General features: G+C 38.5%; 1 protein-coding gene across 3 annotated transcripts in view; it reads left to right on the top strand.

Moving 5' to 3' along the window:
- Nucleotides 1-11,475, top strand: part of NCKAP1 (NCK associated protein 1) — a 70,928-nt gene that overhangs the window by 28,782 nt on the left and 30,671 nt on the right. For all 3 annotated transcript variants that reach the window (XM_010713335.3, XM_010713331.2, XM_010713337.2), the window contains 5 exons: nucleotides 137-247; nucleotides 8,482-8,574; nucleotides 8,735-8,791; nucleotides 9,689-9,831; nucleotides 9,918-10,008. In XM_010713335.3, coding sequence (XP_010711637.1) covers nucleotides 137-247; nucleotides 8,482-8,574; nucleotides 8,735-8,791; nucleotides 9,689-9,831; nucleotides 9,918-10,008 — 495 coding nt within the window. The remainder of the gene's footprint in view (nucleotides 1-136; nucleotides 248-8,481; nucleotides 8,575-8,734; nucleotides 8,792-9,688; nucleotides 9,832-9,917; nucleotides 10,009-11,475) is intronic.

The following is an 11,475-nucleotide window of genomic DNA, read 5'->3' as shown; positions in this document are numbered from 1 at the left end:
AAAAAAAAAGTAAAAATAACCAACAAACCAAAACAAAAGAATCTTTCTAGTTTGTCTTCAGATTTGCAACTATCGCTTAATTTGACAAGGTTGATGATTTTTTTTTTACTACATTTTGTATTGTATTTTTTTATAGGCATGTGGTGACCCCAAAGCCAAACCATCCTATCTTATTGACAAAAACCTGGAATCCGCCGTCAAATTCATAGTCAGGAAGTTTCCAGCAGTAGAAACACGCAACAACAATGTAAGTAACTAAATGACTGTATATATACTGTTTCTTTCAATGCCCTTTGACACATGCTGCTCGGTTCTGTGAGTTACCTGAAGACCCTGATGCTGACATGCTTGAAATACAGTTGTTGATGCAAATGGCTGACAAGATCCTACAGTGAAAGCTAACTCCGAAGTTAGAATGTTACACCTTGCTCTAATTCTTTGTTGTTGTTAGTGTAGCTTATGTTCCAGTTTTCTTTTTGCTTATTCTTGGTTCAGATTCGAAGAGCTGTTAGTGGGAAATAGTCCTAGACACAAAAATCTAAATTTGCATGCTGCCTTCCTTTGATAGCAGAAATCGTTGGTGAGTGGAAGATGGAAGCTGTGTAACTTCTTGTGATGAGGCCTGACAAGCAGATCAATAAAAGCCAGCTGACTGACAAATGGGAAAATGTGTTCGTACTTCATGGGTGCTCCTGCCCGCAGTAGCAGTCTCCATGGAAATAAGGGATGTGTACGTAGGAGAAGTCTTGCACAGGACAAAAGACAGATCCTGAAGAAATACCATTATTTTCTTTTCAGATGCGTTGAGATCAGTTGTGATTGCTCAGTATGACATTGTAGCCTTTAATTAGATTGCAGGTGTTTTTTTGGTAGGTAATGCACATGAAGTTTCTCTGTTTCAGTTTGAAAGTCAAGGGAAAGATTTTTCTTTTCTTTTTATCTACTTATATTTCTATCAAAAGGTGGAATGCAGAGGTAGGTGATGGGGTTTGCATGTTCCCTGCATGCAGTTAATTGCATGTGTGCTTGAGAGGGTTAGCCTTGCTTTAAGCATTCTGATTTTTGCAGAATGGTAGCGATGGCAGCAGTGGGGATAATGAGTTGGTTTTTAAACCTCCGGAATTCCCACGTAATGTCCTCAGTAATGCCAACAACAATTTAAAAAGCAAATATAACCAGCACAAGCTCTCCTTTATGGTAGAAACTATTTCAGTTACAATGTGAACAGTGTGCTTTCTCACTTCAGAACTTACACATTTTATACTGTTGGATATTGCTTGTTTTTGCATTGAATATGATTGTGTTAGTTGCAAATAGTGCAAATTCTTTATCAAATTAACATTAAATAGTAATTTCTTTTCCTAATCTCTTGGTAAACTCTTCTGTGTTCTCTAAACTTCTGTGGCAACTATGCTATTGAATAAAGGGCTATTCTGTACATAAGAACTCATTTAGCATGGTTAAGTGCATGTTCCCAGTGTCTTCCAGTTCTTGGCTATGAATTTAGAACTTAACTAATGATGGTGTATGAATTTTGTACTGTGAAGTTCATGGAAATTGATCAAAGCTCATTTGAGATATCTTGACAGTCCAATTTTCTGAAATAGGACACACTCAGATGTTTCATTGTTGCTTTTTGTTTGTTTACCACGAGGCAGCCAGGACTGTATTGAAGGAAAGCAATGATAGTAGGGCAGGTTATGAAAAGCCTGCATTACATTGGAGCACAGTTCAAGCTATGGATTTTGACTTCCAGCGGTAGGCATCCATGGTCTCAGGAAACTGCAGTTTGTTTCTCTTAAAAGATTTCTTTTATAGCGTTATGTCTTGCCGAATAAACCTTTATAATCAGTACCTCGTGGGACAAAAGTCACGTCATATTGCAGGGAGAGTTCAAGTTCAATGTGAGATAAACTTCTGTTCATAAACCTTAGCTTTGGAAAGGCATGAGTATGAAGCCTGAGTCAGGAAGATACTGTTCCCCTACTTGTTCTTCCTTTGTCTTCTTTCTCCCATTAGCCAGCAGTGCTCACCGTAAGTTAAAAATGAGTTCCTTCATCAGGGATACATGATGAGAGGTGGGGAAGGGCAAGAAGCTTACTGGAACAAGGAAACAGCAGTTAATAAAAGGTTATTGAGGATAATTACAGGGGAAGTGCATGAGACGTCATAACCTGTGTGTGTCCTTATGATGAAAGTTGGAGGACAGTCTTTAAGGACCTTTTTTGGATTTTTTCAGCTGCAGCAATTCCATTGCTTAGCAGTGTACATCTACACAGTGTTACCTATTGATGTGTCGATAGGTGATGTTGCCAAGCAAACAAGCTTGCATTCAGTTAGAGAATCATTAGTGCTTGTATTTTTTTTTACTGATTCTTAGCTGTTAAATGGGTTTCTCACATACCATCACTTGCAATGCTTTGTGTGTCAGAGGTGAACAATCCACTTTACTGAAGAATATGAGTGGTCTCTGCGTTAGCTGAATGGGTGCCTTATCTTAACGTGTGTTTTAATTCCATCGAAGCAAGTGATTCTGTGACATTTACTGCAGAGAGCTTTAGATTTTCATGGACTAAAACCATGGCTGCTGATTGTGATCCTTCTCTGATATGATGTCACGCTAGATTCATGTCCACCAACTGCTGACTTTCAGTACTGCAGCAAGAGTGAAAGATTATGAGCAGTTCAAAAAAAAGAGAAAGGAAGTAACTGATGAATCCGTGCTGACTTGGCTGAAAAACTGAATGGAGTAGTCTGTCTTCCAAAAGATCGATTATAGATAACTCAGGACCTCATCAGTTCGTAACTCTCTCTCCTTTTGTCAGAGGGCAATCCCAGTATAGCCTTACATTTGCCCTTTCTTCTTCAGTCACCATCTAGAGCCATATAACCTTGAAAATGAGTAGTGTGAAGACAGAGCTCTTCAACTGCCTGTTAATGATGTTGGCTAGCCAGGTAGCACTGCTTAATAGCATGTGAAATATGTGACTGTTTGAACAGTCATCTGATGCAGTAGGACCTGAAAATTATCTTTTTTTAGCCAATGCTAAGATTTAATTACATTGTAAAGATGGAATAAAATACTTCATGCTGGGGAGCTGGAGATGGAGGGAGAGATGATGTACGTTTCCTCTACGTTGTGGGTAGGATGTGAAAATCCACTGCCTGCATAGGTAAAATTCTGTTTTATATAATAGAGCTAGCTCACTTTCTGCTTTCCAAACCAGCGCATATGGGAAGTAGTGAGAATTTCTGCATTCCTTCTTGAACATATGTTCTTCTACTCAGATTGCTCCTGAGCATTTTTCCTGTAGAAAAACTTCCTATATTTTGAAATGTCTTCTGGTGATGCTGCGACTTAGTCATTGCTTAGCAGCAAGCAGACTGATGAAACCTTACAAGTGTGTAAGGTATGCTTGGTGGGGGAAGTGTCCGTGCTTTCCAGCTACTGTTAATCTTGATTTGTCAGTAGCTACATTCCTGTTCTTATCTGCTCATTTAGGATGATTTCAAATTCTTGAGATATTCTTTTCAGAGCTATTTCCCTGTTTGAACTCCAACTGCAATCTGCTGGTTTGTGTTGGAGGGGACTGGAAATAAGATCAGATGAGAATGGAGTGCAAGTGGTGAGACCGTTTCCTGTCTCCCTGGGTTAGGGTTTGTACATGTGAACTATCTCACTCTAAATTTTATTTACTCTTCTTCATGGGTGCTGGCTTTCTCCCTTGAGACGGCAGTATGTATGTCTGGGCTGCTTGCTCTCCCTTTTGTGGTTTTGATTCAGAGTGATTGGGCTGCACAGAAAATGAGCTGAGTGTGGGAGGGGTGCTGGGGGCTCACGTTGGCTGGACCTCCTTGGCTGAAGCATGCTTTTACTAAGTATTTTCTTGTATTGTAATGTCATTTAAAGATGGGCTTTATAACGAACCTTGATTTTAATTTGTGGTAAATGCTTCCAATTATGTCTTTTTAAAAACACTTAAGTACTTAAAATCACGCTCTTTTAAAATTACTCCTTTCAGCTCTTTCCAGTACAGTGCCACAAAGCAAGTCGTGTTGGTTTGTTTGTTTTTAATGAAACTCTTAGTATTGCCATTTGCACAGTGCTAGTGGATACAGTCTAGAAATTTTCCTGGATGAAAAACTACTTCGAGGTCTCAACTGTGCTGTCTTATGTATTATTAATACTACTTCACTAAAAAAAATAGTTGTTTACTTTCCAGGGAATGGTGTGGTATTAAAATCTATGGTAGTTGTTATTAAAAGTCAGGTAACTTAATCCTCCTAGCCAGTAAACTTGAGAATAAATGTCCTTCTGGTGAGCTAGGTCTCTTGCCTGGAGACTTGAGTTTTCAGACACCTTATTGCTTAAGCAATAAAACCAACTCCCTGTATGCTGCCACAAAGCTACCTGGCTTCCTGGCCAGGAAGATGAAAACCTTTCTGGGTCAGAGGATGCCTTGTCCTTCTTGCACAGCTGTTTGTTCAGCTCCCATGCTGCCCAAAGAACCTACAGTGTGGTAGACACTGCAGATGAGCTTAGCTTCCCTGAGCTCCCCAAGACATCATCTGGCTTGCAGGAGATGCCCTGCATGAATAATGCAACCTGAGCAACAGCCAGTCTCCATTAAGCTTTGCACTAGCTGTTGTTTTTAATAATATTTGAGAGTAGGGTGCCATGATGACACTTTTTCAGAAGAAGCTATACCTTCTCTGCAACAGCTATCTTTTTGTCTATGTTTTTACGAAGAATCATTCAAGAGTTGAACTGCTTTGCCAATGCCATGCTCTGATAAAGTCATACCTACTGTTTTCATTTTGTGTGCAACTCCTGATGTCTTCAGTTCTTAAGAGTCTGGCCATTGAAAAACACAAACAAACCCACCGTGCTCTCATTTGTATCTGAACAGTGTCTTAGTTATGTGGTGACGGTGATAGAGCTGGCATCTCAAAATTGTCACGCGTCTTGAATGAATTTTCTTCCCAGTTTCAGGCTGTAAATTTTAAGTGTGCAGATGGACTTCTTTTTTTGCCCCAAACATTTTTGTCTGTACAACAGCATGGTGGAGGACTTTACTCCGTAAATGGTTGCTGCAGTGATGTCAAGACCAGTGACCAAGGCTTGGATGATACAGCAACATGTGATGAGCAAAGTGTAGGAATTAATGCAGAAATTTGTATAAAATTGAAGGAATAGGGAAATGTGGTGAAGGCTGGCAGATGAGCCGGAAGAGGGGCCTCCTGCCCTGAGAGCAGGCCCTGCACACAGTAGCAGTTGGGGAGGGCCATGGCAGGCTATTTCCTTTTTCAGGAAAGCTGCCTCGGTGCAAGAAACTTGAAAAGTAACCAAAAATAGATCATATGGTATGAATGCATTAGTTAGTAAAAATGTTAAATATTTTGTAACATGTTCTTTATGTGCAGACTGCCACTTGAGAGTCTGCTTTTAATTGGAGAGAAAACCAAGGGCATGTCTATCATTCTGCAGTTAATTTACACTACTTAAACTTTTTCTTCAGTTAGTTAGATTCTCCTTCTCTTTCCACTGTGCTGCACTGGTTTTTGTAGGTGCAGAATTCCATTCAAATGAATTTAATTTTTAAAGTATTCATTGAAAGACTCTGTGTGGCAGGCATATGGAATAAAAATCAAGAATACTGTCAGTGAATATTTTCCCTGTATCCTCTGAATTGTAGCAGTCAGACTTTGTAATACTGATTTGGGAGCATATATTCCAGCTGGCAAAAAGGAGGTGATGATGTGTCCTCTGAGGGCTTTGTAGTAACAGCACAATAGTGTTGGTTCATTAAAAAAAAAAACAACAAAAACAACAACAACAAAAAAACTTCCTGCATTAAATAATGTTGTTGTATTTCTACAGTATGTATAAATTGGATAATTCCCCTACCTGTCATCTACTCTTGGATCATGGTATCAGACATTCATGCACGTGCTGCTGCTGCTAGTCAGATAAATGATTCAGTAGTTACAGAGCTGTGGTTATCCTATTTTTCTGCATGCAATCCCCTTACAGACTTCTTCACTTGCCTCCTGTTTTTCTTGTGTGTTTGTATTTACTGATGTCGATGATATGCCAGCATCTCTGTTGTTACTCTCATCACTGAGCATTCATACGAGCTTTAAATGATGCTGGCTTGTGATTGCTGACTTGATTCCTGTTTCTTTTAAGATACATTCTCTGTGAATGTAATCAGTTGTTTCAAGATTTAGGGGTTAATATGAAGAAGGAAACACAAAAACTTGGTAAAGGTCAATTTCTCTCTTGCAGATAATGTGCTTAACAAACTGATTTGTTAATGATTTCATATACAAGATTTTTTTTCTATTCTTGCTCTTCATATACCTTAAGTCTAATTAACCTTGTTTAACAGTGTTACTGACATCCTTGCTGATATGTTTTGTTCTTCAAGTTCTTGAATAATAAATAAAACTCTTCTGTCTAACCAGTAAGTAAGGCACAGTTAACTGCAGAGAAAACAGTCTCATGGTGGAAGTTATATTTCAGCTTATCCTTCTTTAAAATTACTGCTGAATATTGGAAACAGAAGTGTTTGCTGAGAGAGAGATGAGAATTACAGCTGAGGAAAACAACCTCAAACAGATACAAGGCAATATGGCCCCTAATGCATCTAAACAGCTGTTATGAAATTGGTAATGGAAAGTGTTGTTGCGGTGGGTGTGGTAAGAGCTACGCCCACATTCCTGAGCAATAAAAACACAAATAAACATCCCAGACCCTACATGATGTAAACTGCTTTTAAATATCACTGTTCAGTCTGTGTTGTATGAGGAGAGCTTCTTGCACCGTGCTTTGCTAACAGGATTGCAGTTGGCTAGGTAAAAATCTGAGTGACAGTGTACAGCAGTGATGCCTTAATGTGGGGTAGGGTGCCCCACAGTAAGTAATGCTTCTCTAGATGTTTTTATTTAATTAACCACTTCCTGGAATTTCTGGAAAGCAACGTTTCCAGCACCATCTCCTGTTTGCCGTGCCTTCCCACTCTCTGGCCGTGAAGCGCAGACTCGGATGTAGGTGTTGCATATAGTACCCTGTCACCTTAGCATTGCCCCTTGCTTAGCCCACGTTGGGATTGCAGTAGGGAGGAGACATAAAGGCACTTGTGATGACAGCCCTTTTTTCCTCTCCCGTAGTCGGTCACAGAAGACTCATGAAATGGCTCTTCAGTTTCATCCTATTTGCGCTTTTTTAATCACACAGAAATAAACCCTACTTTTGCTTAATATTTTAAATGCAACTCACTTGCAGTAAGTATTTTAAACATCCAGGCTGGAGGCTGAACTCAAACACGTAAGGCGATGAGCTTTCATCCTGTAACAGCTGCAGACTGGCAGAACAGCCCTGAATGTACCAAGTGCTCTTTCCTCTGTGTATGGTAGTTTTGATGCTCCATTCTCTGAAGATTAGGCAGCTGGAGCGTAAAGTGTGCACTGGGAGAGCTTCATTGGCACTGGGCAGGGTGGAGTTCATCACCTGTAAGTCTCACAGACACTTAGAGGGCAGTCTTTCGTATTAAGTTTCACGATGCTGCTTTAATTCACGTATCGAGATGGTAATGAGTAACTGAATATTGGAGGTTAAGTATTTGGATCCTTGTAGTGCCTTGAGACTCTGATATGTAGCTATTGAACAGCCGTCCCATTTATTCTAACAGCTGCATTTTCTGTTCTCAGTTGTAATCTTATAAGGGAGCTGTTGGACTCCAAGGAAATGTTGATGAATGTGGAAATTAAATGAGATTTCTTTAAGAAAAAAAAAATAAATCAATCCATGTGGACTATTTTATGCCTTTGTATTCACATTTGCCTCTTCCATTTTATCCACCAGTGTCTACTGCTAGTGTTTTGCTTCTTTTGTGTTTCTTTATTTTGTTGCTTTTGTTTGAATGTATTATTGTGTTATATGGAACTGGTCAAAGAACCGTTACTGTATTTTATGTTTGTATCTACATTTTATTTTGCATGCTTAACGTGGCTTTGCCTGGATATTCTTTTTGGTAAGTTCAGAATTCAAAAGCATAATGTTTTCCTGTAGTAAAATTTGTAACCTGCCACCTTCTTTTCTCCCACCTCAAGTAATGTCGTTATTTTTTTTTGTCATTTGATTCGTGCTCACGTACTGTTCTGCTTTTGCTAATAATGCACATGATAACACTATTTTCCTAACTACCCATTTTTATCTCTAGTTGAGCTAAACAGTAAGATTTTGGTACTAATGTGTACTAATTTGACTTTTATCTCCAAAGTATGGTTAGCAGCTATTAAATGATCCGCTTTGAGAACTTTGTGTGCCTTTAAGATACACACAGAGCTTCAGTCTTAGAAAACTATGTTAAAACCTTCTTTTATGACCTGGTGGTTAATCTGCGCCTTACAGGTAGTATTTGTCAGCTGGCTTCTCAAGCTCTCGGAACAGTGAACGTGTTTCTGTTCTTCTTTTAGCAACAGCTTGCTCAGCTACAGAAAGAAAAGTCAGAGATTTTGAAGAACCTGGCATTGTACTACTTCACGTTTGTTGATGTTATGGAATTTAAGGTGAGGTACAGCACGTGAGATTTGTTGTCTATTTGTAAATGAAGGTAGTTGAATTTATAGGTCTGCTTGGCTTGTTTAAAACAGCATAATCTCAATTGGCTAAGCATAGTGAAGTGATTTACTTCAATTTCTTTAAATCTTTTTTTTTTTCTCTCCCAAGGACCACGTTTGTGAGCTGCTGAACACTATCGATGTTTGCCAAGTCTTCTTTGATATTGTAAGTTTCTGGGTTCAACTGTTAAAAGCCAACTAAAAATGTTTCTAATTGAAGTGTTCTGCATGGTGAATTGGAAAGATTTGTTTATGCTAAGCCAAGAAAAATGATATCTCTAGTTATAAATGGGAGAGAAATACATGTTATAATGCTCGTATCTCTAACTTTCCTAAGTAGTGTGATATCAGAACATAGACCCTTTAGAACAGGCTAATTATGGACTGTAAATAATAGCAAAATACAGACAGCATTTTTTGCTTTATAGCATCTGCATTCTTAGAAGTTTACTGTAGACTTTTTATGTGAATTGGGTGAGGCTCAAAACCAGGAATACTGCTGTTGTCCCATCGGTATGTGTGGGATGTGTGAGGTCTTCACTTCTTTTGGCTAAAGCAAGAACAAAAGTATCTAAAAGCGTCACATTTTAAATAAAATCAATTTCCTCCTGGTTTCCTCTTTGTTTCCTATTGTACATAATGTCACCTTATTAGTTCTAGTCATTCAGAACTTTGGTTGACTTTCCTATGGGATGGTTGTGGCAGGTGAGTGGATATCTGCTGGCTTTATATGTAAGAGTCTGATTAAAATCTCGGTTGGAGACTAGGCACTAGTTGACTGTAACATCCAAGAAAAGCTTTCTTGTCTGCCAGCTGCAACACTTGAGCCTGAACGGGTTTATTTGTGTGATTGCTTTCACAAATAAAACCGTTTCTGGGGATTTGGATGAATAAATTAAGATCATACAAAGTCTATATACAAGCAGGACAAAAATGCTGATCAAGACAGTCAGTTGTATTTTAAAAATGCCAAAAATGGGTGGCAATAAGAAGAAAAAGTTTTATGCTTGTTTCTGAAGGTTTTAGAATGAGATTTATTGTTGATTTTGTTTTTTACCTCTAGACTGTAAATTTTGATTTGACGAAGAACTACCTAGATTTGATTATAACCTACACTACACTAATGATACTGCTGTCTCGAATTGAAGAAAGGAAGGCCATCATTGGATTGTATAACTATGCTCATGAAATGACACATGGAGCGAGGTAGGAACCTGTTGTGTAGGGGATGTGTTTTTAAAGAAGTGATCGTTACACCTCAGTGAATTATTGTTGTTTTTTCTTTTTTCAAGTGACAGAGAATATCCACGCCTTGGCCAGATGATTGTGGATTATGAAAATCCTTTAAAGAAAATGATGGAGGAATTTGTACCTCACAGTAAAGTATGTAACCACTTTTCACAGGGACACGGTAACCTTATTTGAGAGAAACAGAGATCAAAAAGAAAATATGCAAGAGCTTTTGCCAAGGCTCTTGGGTACAAATTTTACAGGAGGTGTTATTTACAATGGATGGTTGGGGCTGATTATGAGATTAATATCCCATTGAATGAAAATATGCAAGTGCAGGAATGCTGCAATGCTTTGGGAAGGCTCCAGCTTATTCAGTGAGGAGTAAAAATGCTTAAAAATAGGGTGTATAGCTGATTCTGTGTTCTGTTTTGATTTGTAGCTTGAAGTGAAGGAGATCTCTAAGAAATGAATTTTCTTTGGGTTTACCATCTTAGTTTTTCTTTCTGTTTTGTAACCTGAGGGTTTTTGCTTTGGAATTTCCTTACGTCTGGCATCCTGGAGAGCAGCTGATGAGCACTGCCTCTTTAATAACATCTCTTCTGTGCAAAGCTGGCATGGTGCACTTTGCTTAGTTAACTTAACTGAGTTAAATGAGCCTGTAGCCTCTCTTGTACTTTTAAAAAATTTTGTATTCTCATGCATCTGGTTGTGCACCAGTTCTGTGATAATTTATCTAGGCTGTATTTTCATCTGCCAAAACCTGGGAGAAGTGAAGCCTTGAGATAGATGTACCCTGTTATTACTTGCCGTGTGTCTGCAAGGCTTACTGCTCTGACCGAGGAAACCAGATCTGTCTGTTGTGGTCAGTGCTGACCAAACCACAACGGTTGTCATTTATATAGGCGTTGTTTTCTAGATGCTTTTAAATTGTTTGCCTAACAACTCATTTTGAGTTTTTTTTGCAAGATTTTAATTAAAGTACTAAGTAATTGCCTGAAGGCTTTACATTGTTTTTTGCTTTGTGCTTTGTAATCTAGGTACTGGTTGTGTTTTCCTTCTTTCCTTTCTTGTGTTTTCCTTGTTTTCCTGTCTTCCTCAAATCCTTGAGATTTTTTTTATATCCTTACCTTTGAACATAATAACTACAAGTTGAAAGATTTCCAACTATTTTTCCAAGTAGTAGTGTAAATAGGTTTTGAATACTACTTATTTGTCTAAATGATCAGTAATATCACATTTGTTACAGTTTCTTGTGCATGATTCCTATCTTAATAAGAGACATTGCGAAGGATCTGATTTGCACTTAATCTTTCCTTGTGCACATTCTGGTGCTTCGCTTTTCTGTACCATTTTTGTTTATGCAATTGTATTTAATAATGGACCTGTCTTTTCCCTTGAAATGTTTTGTAAAGCCATTTGCCAGTCCAATTTCTGTTCATCTGATTCTCTGCGAGAGGTATAAATTGGGGTCAAGGATCCCTTCAGGCAGCTACTGCACAAATACTTAAACTGTCATGGATCTACACATTTAAGTTGTTCTTCCATCTTCCCACAACTTTGCAGTAGCCCTGACAGTGTTTAGCCCTTTAAATTAGCTTCAGCTGAGAACTCTTTTTT

The sequence above is a fragment of the Meleagris gallopavo genome, chromosome 7, assembly GCF_000146605.3.
Source record: "Meleagris gallopavo isolate NT-WF06-2002-E0010 breed Aviagen turkey brand Nicholas breeding stock chromosome 7, Turkey_5.1, whole genome shotgun sequence".
Classification (NCBI taxonomy): domain Eukaryota; kingdom Metazoa; phylum Chordata; class Aves; order Galliformes; family Phasianidae; genus Meleagris; species Meleagris gallopavo.
The sequence above is the reverse complement of the archived record's forward strand: the minus strand, read 5'-3'. Positions and strand labels throughout refer to the sequence as shown.